This window comes from Hipposideros armiger, unplaced genomic scaffold, assembly GCF_001890085.2.
Source record: "Hipposideros armiger isolate ML-2016 unplaced genomic scaffold, ASM189008v1 scaffold_1045, whole genome shotgun sequence".
NCBI lineage: Eukaryota > Metazoa > Chordata > Mammalia > Chiroptera > Hipposideridae > Hipposideros > Hipposideros armiger.
The window spans coordinates 307,188-323,449 of record NW_017732395.1 but is presented as its reverse complement, the minus strand read 5'-3'; the positions used below and the strand labels follow the sequence as shown (position 1 = coordinate 323,449).

General features: G+C 47.2%; 2 protein-coding genes across 2 annotated transcripts in view; both read right to left on the bottom strand.

Moving 5' to 3' along the window:
* Positions 1 to 456: 456 nt before the first annotated feature.
* LOC109376064 (olfactory receptor 10T2-like) lies at positions 457 to 13,974 on the bottom strand. Its single transcript, XM_019631739.1, has 2 exons — positions 13,966 to 13,974; positions 457 to 1,795 (listed from the first exon to the last, which is right to left on the bottom strand). Exons 1-2 carry the CDS (start codon positions 13,972 to 13,974, stop codon positions 842 to 844), a joined length of 963 nt encoding a protein of 320 aa, XP_019487284.1. The 3' UTR covers positions 457 to 841.
* The window catches only part of NOTCH3 (notch receptor 3), a 33,150-nt gene continuing 30,365 nt past the window's right edge, over positions 13,478 to 16,262 (bottom strand). The window contains exon 33 of the mRNA XM_019631738.1: positions 13,478 to 15,552. Within this exon, the coding sequence (XP_019487283.1) occupies positions 14,500 to 15,552 (1,053 nt within the window). The 3' untranslated portion in view covers positions 13,478 to 14,499. The remainder of the gene's footprint in view (positions 15,553 to 16,262) is intronic.

Genomic DNA, 16,262 nt, shown 5'->3' with positions numbered 1-16,262 from the left:
ACATATAGTAAATGATTTTATTTATTTGAAATATTTAGAATAGGCATATTCATATAACAGAAAGTAAATTAGAGGTTACCAGAGACTGGGAGGAGACGTTAAATGGGGAGTCATTGCTTAATGGATAGAGAGTTTCAGTTTGGGATGATGAAAAAAAGTTTTGGAAATAGATGGTGGTGACGGTTGTATAATACAAAACTGTGAATGTAATTAATGCCATCGAATGGCACACTAAGAAAAAGTTCAGATAGCAAGTTTTATGTTATATTTATTTTACCACAATACATTTTTTTAATTCTGCCTTCTTTCTTTTTCTACCATCATACACCAAAGAAATAAAAGATCCAAGAGGAAGAGAGCTAGAGGATCATCACGAAAATAACTTCAGTTCAGTGTGCGAGTCTGATAGGAAAAATAAACAAAGGCAGCCTTGGGTTGGTGACAAATAGCCCCCATCCCCAGAAAAAGTGAGAAAAGTTTTGAATGAGACAAAATAAAGAGTTACTGGAACCAGTAGCAATCCCTGCTCACTGCTGATTAAATCACTACCCTTCATTGCCTGTCCAGGTTGGGCAGAGTCAGTGGCACCTTCCACTGGTGACTATCCTGCACTGCAGACCACGCTGCACTCCCCACAAAGTCAAGGTGATCAAGACGAAAAGAGAAGGCAACCTGCACAGAGTTCACACTAGATATCAGACATTATTAGTTAATTGTTTTATTATATAGGCTATTTCATTTAAGGTTCTTGGGGTGGCCCGTGTTTTCCAGGTGGAAAAACTGAGTGTCAGGCCGCGCATGTGATCATGAAAAAGCTAGAGCCGAAATGTAAAGCAAACGTTTATTTAAAAATCCGGCAGCTTCGTGCCAGGGTCCTTCTCAGAGCCACCCTGACTTCCTTGTTGCGCAGAGTGTACACCACCGGGTTCAGCAGCGGCGTCACCACCGTGTAGAAGACAGCCACCAGGCGGTCTTGGTTGAGGTTTCCTCCAGACTCAGGCCTCAGGTAGATGATGGAAGCACAGCCAAAATGCACAATGACCACGGTGAGGTGGGCTGCACAGGTGGAGAAGGCCTTGTGCCGGCCGGCTGCCGAGGGCATCCTCACGATGGTGGCCACGATGAAGGCGTACGAGAGGAGGATGAGGAGGAAGGAGACCAGCACCACGAGGATGCTAAGGAAGAAGATGGCCAGAGCTTTGCCCGCACTCTCAGCGCAGCTGAGCTTCAAGACTGGGGCGATGTCGCAGAAGAAGTGCTCTACATGGTCACTGCCGCAGAAGGGCGAGGAGAATATCATGCTGGTCTCGATCAAGGCCACCGAGAACCCTGAGCAGAAAACCAGAGCTCCCAAGCAAAGGCAGGCTGTAGGTCTCATGATCACTGAGTAATGCAGGGGATAGCAGATAGCTACATAGCGGTCATAACCCATTAGGGTCAGGAGGAAGCAGTGGCTGCAACCCAGGCCCAGGAAGAAGAACATCTGAGCCCGACAGCCAGCAATGGAGATGGCCTGGCTCTCCATGAGCAGATGAACCAGCATATTGGGGATGGTGACCAGCGTGTAGCAGGTCTCAGAGAGGGACAGCACCGCCAGGAAGCGGTACATGGGCGTGTGAAGGGTCTGATCCATGTGGATGATGGTGATGATAGTGACATTGCCACTGAGGGTGACCAGGTACATGAGGAAGAATAGCATGAATAGAATGGTCCTCAGGTCTGGGAGATTGGAGAAACCCACCAGCACAAACTCTGTCACCAGCCAGGTGGCATTTTCCCACTGTTTTTCATGAGTCTGGGAGGAAAGGAGAGAGTAAATACAATAGAACAAGTTACTAAGAGTCTGCGACACAACAGGGACTGGTGGCATGAGAGATCCTTGTTTTACAAAAAAGAAGAGACTCAGAAATGATGTCACTTGTTTTCCTAATACACCCAGCTAGCAAGTGTCTCTTCAATAACAAGAAAATCATAGACATAGAAACAACCTAAATGCCTGTCAACAGATAACTGGATAAAGGAGATGTGCTGATATATACAATAAAATATTAGTCAGCCATGAGAAAGAATGAAATCCTGCCATTTGCAACAACATGGATGGACTCTGAGGGCATTATGCTAAGTGAAATAATTCAGACAGACAAAGATAAATACCACATGCTCTCACTTATATGTGGAGTCTAAAAGAGCCAGACTCATAAAAACAGAGGAAAATGGTGGTTACCAGGGGTTGGAGGGCGGGGGAAGAGGAACGATGCTGTTTAAGGGTACAAATCTGCAACTAGTAGATAAATAAGTTTGGAGATCTAATGCACAGTAGAGTGACTATGGATAACAATATTGTATTATAATCATCAAACTTACTAAGAGACTACACTTTAATTATTCCCTCCGCAAAAAAGAAATGATAATTCTGTGACAGGACAGAGGTGCTAATTATTGCTACAATGGCAATCGTGTTACAACATACAAACATATCAAATTAACATGTTGTACACCTTAAACTTACACAATCTTCTATGTCCAATATATTTCAATTTAAAAAAAAGAAAAAAATCACAGGAACCTATAAAGAATAGAAACTATATTTGGGGTAGGGAGAGATGGTAAGAACATCAGTGCCTTAGTTTGAGCCTCCTAGAAACAGATCCTGAGGCAAGGATTCAAGAACAAATAGTTTATCTGGGCTGTTATCCCCCAAAACATGGGTGGAGAAACGGGGAAGGGACACGGGGAAGAGAGAGCAACAAGGAAATCACCACTGTGGGCAACCAAAATTTAATCCCACCTGGGGAACCCTGAGGGACAGTGAGGAAGCCAGGGTGTTTATCCATCAACCTCCTGCTTGTCATTGCTTGAGAGTTTCTACCAGGAAAAATGAATTTCTCATTTCCAACTTGACACATGTGCAGGGAATTCAAAGCCTAACTGGTGAGAAAGAAATAATAAGGGCCAATGGGATGGGGCCGGGAGTTTACAGTGCCTGCCACAGTCCAAATACCCGAGAAAGACAAAGCTTGTAACATTGCTGTTATCTAAATTTATTTAAATTTTATAAAAATTTAAAATTTTTATATTTTAGGGCTGCACTGATGTAAAGATGAATGTAATCTTCAATCCTAAAAGTTCATTTATTTCTGCTTATCTTAAAAGAAATTTAAACAACTTCATGGGCCCCTTAATAGTATTGTGAGCCCCCAGACACTGTGCCTAATGGATACATCTGTGTTCATTAAATGGAAAGTCACGCTGAAATGGTTGACCATTTTAATTCAAATGATGAGATTTATAGAAATGCTGGATTGGCAATAGTTTTATCATTTTATAATCAATTAATCAATTTCAAAAATATTGGGTTGTCAGAAAAGTCATGACGCATGTTTGCAACAGATGGCACTAGTTCATTTTTGGAAGTACTAGAGTCATTCGCATCTATGTGATTGCTATGTCATTTGACAGCTGACAGTTCTAGCTTCATTCTAAAAAAAATTGAGCAATTTGGTTGAGCTTTGGAGATTTTACAACAAGTTGAAGGTGGAAGACCAAACTGTGCATTTTTGCCATATTTTACTGTTTTACTTCCATAAAGGGAAGAACACACTTCAAGCTTGTGAAAAGTTGCATAAAGTTTACGGTGACAATGCTCTACAAGAACATCAGTGCTAACGATGGTTCACGAAATTCCGTGCTGGTGATTTTGATCTCAACAATGCTTTTCAGTCAGGGAGGTCCACCGAGGTTGATGATGACAAAATAAAGGCATTGATCGAGTCAAACCCACATTACACAACACGAGAGATTGCAGAAACATTGAACATCCATCATTCAAGCGTTCACGACTACCTGAAGAAACTGGGATACATAAGCAAGCTCGATATTTGGGTTCTACATGAACTCAAAGAAGTTCATTTGACAGCATGTATAAACATCTGCAATATGCTCATTAAACGTGAGGAAAACGATCCTTTTTTGAAGCGACTGATAACTAACTGGTGATGAGAAGTGGATTGTTGACAACAATGTGGTGCACAAACGGTCTTGGTCCCGACGTGATGATTCGCCTCAAACGACATCAAAAGCAGACATTCATCAGAGGAAGGTTATGCTCTCAGTGTGGTGGGATTTTAAAGGTGTTGTGTTTTTCGAGCTCCTACCAAGGAACCAAACAATCAATTCAAATGTGTGCTGTTGGCAATTGGACAGTTTGAACGAATTCACCATCCAGAAACATCTGGAGCTTGTTAATTGTAAATGAGTTGTGTCCCATCGCGACAACGTGAGACCACACACGTTTGATCACCCGTCAAACATTATTGGAGCTTGGATGGGATGTGTTGCCACACCCACCATACTCGCCTGACCTTGTGCCATCAGACTTCCACTTATTTCGCTCTCTTCAAAACTCCTTGCGTGGTATAACGTTCAATTCAGATGAGGCTGTAAATCAGCACCTTATTCAGTTTTTCACAAATAAAGATAGGTCCTTCTGTGAATGAGGAATTATGAAGCTCACTGAGAGATGGCAAAAGGTTATTGAACAAAATGGGGAATATATCATTGATTGATCTTTGTTCTTTATATAAATAAATGACCAAAAACATAGACAAAATACATCATGACTTTTCTGACAACCCAATATATACCTATATTGGAATGTTTTTGAGAGTACTTTACACACATTTGAAACATAGGACTCTGTTTTAAAGGAAATGGTCCTAATGCAATCTTTCCCTGCTTATCAAGAGTTAATTGGTTTAGGGGTGGCCAGTTAGCTCAGGTGGTTAGAACACAGGCTCATAACACCAAGGTTGCCAGTTTGATTCCCACATGGGCCGCAGAGCTGCACCCTCCACAACTAGATTGAAGACAACTACTTGAGTTGGAGCTGATGGGTCCTGGAAAAACACACTGTTCTCCAATAAAATTTCTTTTTTAAAAAAAGTTACAGTAAGTCCCCAACTTATGAACATTCGAGTTGCAAACTTTTACAGATATGAACAGACCTCACATTAGGAACATTCGTAGATGCACACAAATTGCGGAAGTAGCTCACATGTCTGCCGGACATTGTCACAGTTGTGTTGCTATATGTTTACTGTGCAGTGCGATAGTGTACAGCAGTAGAGTGCTCAGTCAGAGCTCAGGATGTCCGGAAGGAAGAGGAAAAGTAGTGGTGATGTGGAGGGGACTGCTAGGAAGCATCTAAGGTGTATAAGACTCACTTTGTCGGACTTACGAAAGAATCTGACTTACGAATGTTCTCCCAGAACGGAACTCGTTCATAAGTCGGGGACTTACTGTAATTGGTTTAGAAATAAACAGTTCAACCTGGAGATTCTCATATACCTCTGGAGACAAGGAGGTGAGGACTCGCCTCTCAATAAAACCACTAGGTGGTTTATGTGCCATCTAGTGGCACTTGGGGTAATCTGCAAGCCAGGGACCTTTACAAGAGGGTAAATCTATACCACTGAAAATGCTCATCCACAGCAATGGGACCAGAGAAATTGAGAATGATCGTTTAAGTGTTTTGGAAGTTTGCTGAAGCTTAAATTCTGGAAAAATAAATGTTAGATTTTAGTTCTGAAGATATATAGAGAAAAACAACAAAAATGTGCTTGGCGGAGTCCAAAGATATCCTGGTTATAAAGATAAGACAAGTCGGGACCATCAGAGAACTTAACAGAAGCAATGAGGAAGGGATGCCCTTTTTTTTTTCATGAAGAAAAGAAAACCAGTAAGCAGGAAGCAGGCAGTCATGTTGATCTAGCACAGGGATGCATACTTCTTCTGTAAAGGGCCAGATAGCGAATATTTTAGGCTTTGTAGGCTGTACAATCTCTGTTGCAACTGCTCAGTTCTGCCATTCTAGTGTGAAAGCAATCACAGACAATGTTTAAACGAGTGTGCGTGGCTGTGTTTCAATAAAACTTTATTTACAAAAACAGGGAGGGAGCAGGGTTTGGCCCTCAGACTAGTTTGCAACCCCTGATCTAGCACAAGTAAAACTAAAAGAATATTCAACTTAGCTAAACTCCAGCGAGGTGTTCTGAGGGATTTGTGCTATGAAAAAAAGCAAAGCTTGACTTGAAATCTTCAGAAACTAAAGCAAAATGAAAGTACAAAACCAAGAATCTCAGACTCTGCTTAAGAAATCTATCTAAGAAATGGCACACTGGGCAAAGTTGCCCACAGAATTTGTCTGAAAAAGGCTCTTTTACTGCAAATTCAACAATATCAGCGAGAACATCAGAGCCCTTATATAGAAAGAACGATAGAAACAACTTACCTAGAAGCCTGCATGGAGAAAAAAGTATTTGGCTATGACTACTTAAAAATATAATTTCTGAAGATCACAAAACATTGTTAAACTGAAACAAACTTACAGGCAAACCACAAACCAGAAAAAGGTGTGGTCCTAAAAAATGTTTAGTTCTTTCAAATCATTAAACGTTATAAAATACCAAGTGGTGCGTTAGTTAAGAGTTGGCTTGGGATGCCAGCTCTGAGCAGCAGGGCCTCAGTTCGGATCCCACATGAGGGCCAGTGACACTGCTCTCTACAGCTAAGATGGTGAACAACAGCTCGACCTGGAGCTGGGCTGCCGTGAGTCGCCGGAGACAGCATAGGCTGCAGTGAAGCTGCAGTGGGCTGCCATAAGCTACCGTGAACTGCTGGCAGCCTGCGTGAGTGGCTGGCATCTAGTGTGAGCTTCCAAGAGCCGCCATGAGCGGCCATCCAGTGGTCGGCGACCCATCTGCCTCACCTAGGAAGAGCGCAATGATAATACCAACATGGTCCAGTGAAGTGACGTCCTCTTGCAACTAGACTGAAGAACAAAAGGACAGCAACTTGTCTGTTCCCCTTTCCTGATTCCCCAACACTGTTCCCCTTCCCCAATTCCCCAATAAAATCTTTAAAAAATTAAAAAGTTATAAAATAAATAAGTCCTGGGGATGTAATGTACAGCACGGTGACTATAGTTTAAAATACTGTATTGTATATTTTAAAGTGGCTAAGAGAGTAGATCTTAAAACTTCTCATCACAAGAAAAAAAATTTGTAACTATGTGTAGTAATAGATGTTAACTAGACTTACTGTGGTGATCATTTCACAATATATACACATATCGAACCATTATGCTGTACACCTGAAATTAATGTTATATGTTGATTATATCTTAATTTTTAAAAAAGAAGAAGAAAATTAACACCCAGGCCCACCCCCAATAGTTGTAGGGTTCAAATGAAGGCTTACACACCATACGACTGAATATTTAAAGTTTAAAATTAACAAACAAATGAAATATGTTCTAACTCCTCACATTGAGGAACATACCTTCATAATGATCTGGAAATGACCTCCAGGAATAAGTCAGCCCTTCTTGGGCATCTTAAAGACAGGAATTGTAAAGGAAACCCCTCAAGGTGTACTCGGTGTAGGAATCTCTTCTGCCACAATTATCCAGCCTCTGCTTGCGTGCCTTCAGCAACAAGGAGGTTGCTCCCGGACAAAAGCCCCTAAGACACGGAGCAGAAACCCTGTGCTCAAGATAGCCCTTCAGTGACCTGCAGGGACAAGTTTGAGCTCTGGGATCAGACAGGCCTGGATTTGAGTGTTGATGCCTTTACCTCCTAGGGAGGGTGTGACCCTGGACAGCTGGCTTTGCCCCTCTGAGCCTCATCTGTGAACATGGAGATTGATCCTTGAGTTCACAGATAAGCATCGGTAAGATCCCCTGAACAGTGCTACAAACCCTTTGGTCTCAGATTCCTTGCAGCGAGAGACAGGATTGCTATTCTCTGCTTTGCACCACTGGAGAAGCAGGGCATAGACAGGATAATCTGCTCACATTCTTACTGTCATGGTACCAGGATTCGAAGCCGGGAGTCTGTCTCTGCAGGCTGTTTTTTAAGGGCTGCAAGTTTGCAGGCTCACCTTTCATTCTACACATATTCACTGAGCATCTGTTTTGTGCCAGGTGCTGCTCTGGACACTGAGGACACAGCAGGGAACTAAATAGGAAGACATCCCAGCCTTGGAGGAGCAGAAAGTTCTAGGGAAGTGAATCGGGCAATAAGCAATGAATGTTATAACTAAATAAGTGAGACTGTGTATGTGCTACAGAAAAAGAAAAGGCGGAGCCCTTGAAAAATAATCGAGGGGTCTGAGGGGGGTTGCAGCTTTACACAGGATGGTCAGGAAAGGGCTTGTTGAGATGTTCGGTCACTCTGGAATTTCTTGTTTCCCTTCCCCCATTTTCAGATCTTGCCTCTAGGGCTGGGAACAACCCAAGGTGGCTTCTCCAGCCAGACAAAGGCCCGAATTCACACTTGAAAGAAATGAGCAAATTAGTCAAGAGGATACTAGGCGAGGGAGGCAGGGGAGACGGTTCTAGATAGAGGCAACAGCCCATGCAAAAGCCCTGGGGCTGGACTCTGCCTGGAACAGGAAGAGCAAGGAGGAAGAGAGGATGGAGGAAGTGAGTGAGAGGGAGGAAGGTGAGGGTGTGGAGGTGATGGGGGCATGTGAGTAGGGTCTTGTGGATTGCAGTGAGGACTTCAACTTGTATGCAGAGTGATGTGGGAGCCATGGAGGACTCTGAGCAGAGGAGGAACATGACCATGACCTGACTCAGGTGTTCCCAGATTCCCTCTGGCCCCTGTGGGAGAACAGAGTTGGGGGGGACATGAGTGGAAGCCAGGAGACCAAGGAGGAGGCTGGTCCAGGTGAAACAGGATGGGAGTTGGACCAGGGTGAGGGCCATGGAAGTGGTGCGAGGTGGCCAATTCTGTACAGGTGGAGCCCACTGAATTTCCGGACAGGTTAAGACGTGGGTGTGAGAAAAAGATTGTACAGGTGGAGCCCACTGAATTTCCTGATAGGTTAAGACGTGGGTGTGAGAAAAAGAGCAGGGTGTGGGAGCTGGCAGAGCTACATCAGGAGGGTGGGCTGAGACCGGTCCAGCCAGGAGTCAGAAGGAACTCTGCTTATGTCAGGGAATGCCGGGGAACAGACACACACCCAGCATGGTAGACTCATAAAGACAGCCAAGCCCCTGTCCACCCTCACCATGGAAGTGGCATCTCTGCCAGCCCCCTGCACCCACCCCAGAGAGAAGGAAGAAAAAAGAGGGACTCGCTGAATGGGGCTGAAATTTATCCCTGCAACAGCTGAGAAGCAGTGATTTTGAATTTGCCTCAAGGTGTCCAAATTCTGCTTTTTGTGACAGGTGAGAGTGCCTGTCCAAAAATAAGTCAGGTTACAAAGCTAGAAATTTCCATATTTGCATACCTAAACCCCATGAAAATTTTACCCATGATAGAGATCAGCAGGCCAGCTGTTTGCTTGGTGGGATCCGTAGTGGTAGCCAGTGGGTGCTGCTGAGTTTAGGGACATGCTGATGCCAACCCCCCACTGTGAGAGTGAGGGATTTAGGAACACGTTGGATTAAGGTCTGAAGTTGTTCCTTTTCCTCTTTCTTCTCGTCAGGAAGCCCCTTCCCTACCACCTTTGAGCCCTTGCCGGTAAGTGACTATATGAGTATGTGTGCATCCACGCGCATGAAGCTCCGGGGTACGTGTGTGCGTGTGTGTGCCTGCTGCCTTCAAGGCACATGCGTGTGCATTCATCTTGCACTCCATGTGCTCGCCCAGACATGAGCCGAGGGGTGGGCTGGGGTAGCTTCCCCAGCTAGACAAAGGCCCTGAATCCACACTCACCATGGCCGGGGGAGGTGCCCGACTGCATCACTCTGCTCGCTGCCTGAGAGAGGAGAGGCTGAGGACCTGGGTCCTGTTATACAAGGGGTCCCTGGAGCTGCTGTCCCGGGGGGCCCCTTAGTCACTAACAAGACCCCCAGGGCTCAGGCTGGCAATACCCTGTGGGTTTTTCCTTTCTGGAAACTGGAGGCCCCAGGGTCTGCTTCCCTGGCCCCCAGACTCTCATGGCAAAAAGTGGGGGAAGGACTAATTATGATTTCTTTTTTTTATGGATGGAAGTCACAAATGCACTCCTCACTCCGTCAGCACTCCCAGTGCCCATCGGCGCCCACAGCACACTGAGCAAGGCTGCCACCCCATGGAAGAAGCATCCCCAGCCCTGCCCTCAAGGGGGGAAGGAAGGAGTGTCTTTCTAGTTGCTAAATAGGATCCTGCCCATTCATGAATCATTAAATAAAGCCAATTAGATCTTCAAATTAAAGGGGAGAGGGGCAGAAAGAAGTAGTTCACTTGTGATTATACAAATGTTGCCCAGGCTTAACTTCTCATCATAACCCCAGCCCCTCAGTCCCTCTCCCTATTCTCCCCAGGATTAATTAGTTGCCAAATCTTCTCTACTCTTCCTCCTCGTCTTCCTCATCCCTTCAGCCCTACCCTAACTCAAGCTGCGTCATTTCCATCTGTTCCAAAAGCCTGCAGCGTCGCCTCTTCCTTCCAGTTCGTCCTCTGAACCAGCCGCCCGAATAAGAGCTCTGTGTTCCCTCTCCACTCAGGGACTTTCCATGGCTCCCCATTGCCCTCAGAGTCAAGTTTAAAATTTCCCATCTTCACATTCAAGACCCATAGAGATCTGGCCTCTGCTACCCTCTCTAGTTCCAAATCCACTCATTGTTCCATGCGAAACGATGCACGTCCATTTATTAAATTACCAATAAAAAAGGAAGTGAGGCGTAGACCAAGCCATTTCAAAGTGTTGACCCGTCCTCTGAGATCTCCATGCTGTTTTACATTCTTTTGCCCCTTCTATGTTCTTTCTCTTCCCCTGCTTTTAGCTTCCTGGCAAACTCCCACTCCTCCTGAAAGACAAGTCTCTAGCATAAAGAAGATACACACACGTCTTCTTTATCCATTTATCCTTTTAGCTAATGTGAATAGTGCTGCAATGAACACGGGAGTCCTAGCTAAGAAATGTAACCTCATGAGTTAAATTCCATGACCGGACATGAGTTGTCTCATGATTTTGCATCCCTGCTCTATACCAACAACCCCAGTCATAGCTTGGGCTCCCCAAGAAGCAGCCCTGAGACAAGGATTTGAGTAGAAGTTTATTCGGGAGGTGGTCCCAGAGAACACAAGCAGAGGAGTGGAGAAATGAGAAAAGACAGGGAAAGAAGTTAATAAAGCATATGTCACCAGGCAAGTTACCCCTGTGGCAGCTCCGGGGTTCATTCCCACTACAAACCTCTGAGAAGCAGCATGGAACATTTCTCAGTTGCTTCCACGGAATTCCTGCTTCTGCAAACCTGACTGCCCCTCAGTTTACCCCAACCCCAGTTCCAGAGCACAGACTGATTGCTTTAAGAAATAAGTACATCCCATATCCCATTGCCATAGTGATTGGTTAGAGCAGCAGTGCTGACGAGCAATTTTACCCCCAGAACAGTTGGCAATGTCTGGAGACATTTTTGGTTGTCACAATGGAGAAGGGACATCTAGTAGGTGGGGGCCAGGGATGCTGTTAAACATCCTATGACATACAGAAGAGCCCCCAGTAGCAAAGGATTATCTGGCCTCAAATGTCAATAGTGCCAACGGTGAGAAATCCTCAGTTAGAGGAGGCACACATGACCGAATTGGAGTCAATACAAAATTAATCCCCAGGCTAGAAGCTTCTCAATTCCCTGGAAAATGCAATATGGTCTATGATCTTTGCACCTATTTTACTAACACAGAGGGAGGGCTGGAGTTGTGTGGGTGGGAAGAGAAATTGGGTTGGGTACCATGTAGAGCCTGAGGATGACACTAATGTCCAGAGAAAAATCTGTAGAGATGAAGAGAAACTCAGCCCCTGTAGACCTCATTTGAGCCACTAGATCAAATCTCCCCTGAAGCTGGTCTTTTTAGTTATATGAGCTAATAAATTCTCTTTTTTTAAGCCAGCTGGGTAGATTGTTGTGTCACGTGCAACCAAGAGCACTCCAAGTGACAAGGAAATCAATGAACATTGTCCCATTCTCTCTTTCTGGAGGACTCCAGTGTGAACGCAACCTTGTCTTGGAGCACAATTAGTTGCAAGACATAGAAATCACCCACGCTGGTATATGTACAGGAGTATATTTATTACATAAGCACAGCATTGTCTCCAGGCCCCATGGAAACATGAAGTGGAGGTGAATTTCATGCAGAACAAGCATCAGGCACTTAAAAGGCAATTAATAAATACATGTGATATTGGGCCAGCCAAGTGGCTCAGTGGGTTAGGAGCACAAGCTCTGAGCAACAGGGTCACTGTTTCGATTCCCACATGGGCCAGTGAGCTGCGCCCAAGCTGAGCTGCCGTTGAACTGCCAACAGGTGGCAGGATGGCCCAGCTGGTGAGAGCATGTGCTCCTAACAAGGTTGCCAGTTCAATGGTGGGCTACGTCCACCCGCAACTAAGACTGAACTTGGCACCTTGAGCTGAGCGGCCGCGAGCTGCTGACAGGCAGCCAGATGGCGACTGGACTTAGAGATGAGTTAGCTGTGCCCTCCACAAATAAGATTGAAGGACAACTTGACTGTTCCCCTTCCCCAATTCCCCAATAAAATCTTCAAAAAAAAAAACACCCCTGTGATGTCAATGGAATGATGATGCTCAATTAACTGGAATTAATACTTCTTCTGGAACTGAGATACTCCTTCCCACTCTGGAACTATTTGAGCACTCATCTCTGATTCTCCCGGCATATTGCTCCATTCTTCTGATCTGTTTGCAGGAAAACCCACCACCCCAAACTGGCCACCCATATTTCTTTTTTTTTTTAAAGATTTTTTTTTTATTGGGGAATTGGGGGGATGGGAACAGTGCGGGAAATTGGGGGAAGGGGAACAGACAAGTTGCTGTCCTTTTGTTCTTCAGTCTAGTCGTGGAGGACGCTGCCTCACTGGCCCAAGTTGGCACCATCACTGCGCTCCTCCAGGGCGAGGCACATCAGTCACCGGCCTCTGGACGGCCGCTCACTGCGGCTGCTGGCCGCTCACGCTGGCTGCCGGCCACACACGGTAGCCCATGGCAACCCACTGCCACAGGGGCTGCAGCCTACGCTGTTGCCGGCGACTCACGGCAGCCCAGCTCCAGGTTGAGCTGTTGTTCAGCATCTTAGCTGTGGAGGGCAGTGTCACTGGCCCTCATATGTGGGATCCGAACCGGGGCCCTCTGGCATCCCAAGCCAGCTCTTAACCATCGCGCCACTTGGCCGGCCCTGGCCACCCATATTTCTTAATCTGCCGGTGGCTTTAAAAGCTCCATCCACCAACTGACAGCTTTCTAAGCATCTCCATTAAACAATGTTCTCAAGTGAGAGAATCTGATTGGCTCATCCTAAGTCGTGACCACCCCTGATCCAATCAGTGATGCCATCTACCAAAAGAAGAAGTATGAGTGGGCAGCCACGCCAAATGGGTTTAACCCAAGATGGGAGTTCAAGTTAGCCTTGGAGAGACAGAAGCCCCACCACTATCACACCCCACCTTACCTAGACACAGACCAATGACACTGAGCATTAACTACTCCTTTATTAGGTGATGATGGGAGTGGGGACTGTACAATGCAAGGTCTGGGAATTTAGCTACGCAGGGATTGTGACCAGAAGCCATATTATAAAAATAGCCTAAAAATACTTCTATTCTGCCATGGGGCTGGGTGCGGAGAACCAGGAGAAGGGGTGCCACTCAGGCAGGTCCTTCCTGTCTTGTAGTCCCATATGTACAGGGAGACAAAATAAAATGCACACATCTCCCCTGGTCCTCATCTTCCCACCAGCCATCCCCCAGTTCCCAAAGGGAGGTGGCCCAGGCTCTAGGGTAGGGGAAGTGTTTGGGGTGGGTTCTCTGGGGCAGGAGGGCCCTTCCCCCAGCAAAGTTACAGAACAAGTTCCATCTGGAATGCATTGAAGTGAGGGAGGTGGGGTGGGGAGGAGGCTCCCACATCTTGCCGACCCCTGGCCCCAGAGGGTGAGCCCAAAGGTGCCTACTTGGTACGTACCAGGGTCATGTACTCGGTACACAGAATCCAGCTTGGCCGAATGGGCCCACAGACTCAGCCCCTCGGGGGTACTGGGGGGTTTGCAGGGGGCAGGAAACATCTCCATATATATATTTTGTAAAAAATAATAATAATAATAATAAGTTTGTTTAAATGAATTTGTTTCTATACAAAATGTAAAAAAAATAATAATAATCCACTCGTGTCAGAGCGTGAGGAGTGAGAGAGGTCAGAGGAGGCAAGAAAGAAAGGAGGGATGAGGGAATTGGGGAGCAGATAGAGGGGAGGGCAGGAGAAGGTCCCAGACTCATCACAAGACCCAGGGGGTTGGGGTCAGCCCACACCCCTTATAAATAAAGGAAGACTGAAGCCCTAGACTGGTGACCTACGTCGGTCACACTGCAAGGTGGGATGGTACAGGAGGGTTGGTGAAGAGAGAGAAGAGGATGAAAAGGATTAAAGGAAAGTGAACAAAAAGAGAGTAAGGATGGGCTATCTCTACAGACCCCCAAAATCCAAGAACTGAGAAGCGTCTCAGGCCAACACCTGCCTCTTGGGGGTAACTTCAGGCTGGGGCCCCAGCTGGGTCTGGGCCTGAGCCAAGGGGCCAGGGACAGACAGGGGGAGCGCCTGGGCAGGCAGTGTCCCAGCAGCTGTAGCTGTGGCCCCAGTAGCAGTGGCCGGGCTGGGTGTGGAGTCAGACCAGTCTGAGAGCGAGGGAGGTGAGGGGCTGGCCCAGTGCTCGGGGGACTCGGGGGATGGGGTCAGGTAGGGATGCTCGCTGGGGACCCGCAAGAAGTGGGACTTGGGAGGGCTGCTGTGGGCCCCAGCTGCAGGGTACTCCTCACCATGTCCCGGGGCTGCCAGGTATGGTGGGGGACGCTCCTGGGGGGACACAGGAGTCCCAGGGTTCAGCAGCTGGGGTCCTGGTGCCAGTGGCAGTAGAAATGAGGGGCCTGGCGTGGCAGGCGGGGGCAGCCGGGCCCAGTCAAGGGGAACAGCCACAGGGTTCAGCAAGCCCAGGCTGAGAACACAGCCCCCAGTGGGCTGGCGTCCTAGACCTGCCCGGCCCGTGCCACCAAGTTGTGCCAGGGACACAGCCGTGGCAGTGGCACCTGTGTAGGGTCCCTCTAGAGGGAAGCCTCCAGGGGATGCAGGGGGCCCACCGAAGGGCCTTGGGGAGTCCAGTGAGTCCACAGGCGAGAGTGTGACCGAGCTCTCGGCCAGGGGGCCCGGGCAGGCCAGTGTCAGCTTCTTGCCCCGGCCCCGGGTACCCTGCAGCCCCAGCCCTGCCTTCCCCGGCGGCCTCCGGCTCTTCTTGCCCCCTGACTGTGCCGCCTTGAGGCCTGGGAGGAAGGCCCCAGGTGGGCAGAGCAGGGGCCCCAGACCATGGGGGCCCGGGGGGCTGCGGGGCCCACTGGGCTGGTCCAGCAGACGCACGATGTCCTGATGCAGCCTTTCCTGGGCCACATCACGTGGCAGCCTGTCCAGGTGGTCAGTGATCTCACGGTTTGCGAAATGGTCCAGCAGCAGCTTGGCAGCCTCATAGCTGCCCTCCCGGGCTGCCAGGAACAGTGGAGTCTCCTCCTGGGGAGGCCCAGAACCCACAATACGTCAGGATCTCAAGGACCAGGATGAACTCCCAGTTAACATCACGAGAGCTACAGTTCATACACTCCAGCCCGATAGACCTGGCTTAGAATTCCAACTCTGACCCAGGAGCCTGGGCAAATTCTTTCCTGTGACCCACATTCATGGAGCACTAAAGCTCCAGGCCCCAGAGCCAGGACTAGGGTGAGGCACTCGCCTTAGGTACGAAATTTAATGGGGCGATAAAAACCTCAGCCATCAAAATATTTTAATGCAATGTTTTGAAAATGTAAATTAACGCAAAAAAAAGTCCATAACAAATAAAATATGGACATTTTTTAAAAGGATAGAATTCACCCCTGTACCTCTCTGAACTTCATTCTTCTCATCTGTGAAATGAGGAGAGTAATACCACCTTGCTAGGTTTTTTAAGCAACAACCACGATAGTTACCATTTACTGAGGATCCGTTAAGCACATTACTTCACTGAATCGTCGGAAGAGGCAATGAGATGGGTACTACTGCTTCCCCACTTTCACAGATGAGAACAGAGGCTCAGGGGAGGTAAGTAACTTACCCAAGGTCACACTGCAACTGCCACAGACTTCCTCCTCTGATCTACTGTTGGAGCCTCTTGGGCCCAAATCCCACTCTTGAAAGCTGGCTGCAGGCAAGGTAAATGCCCCCACTAGCCTACCCCACCCTGT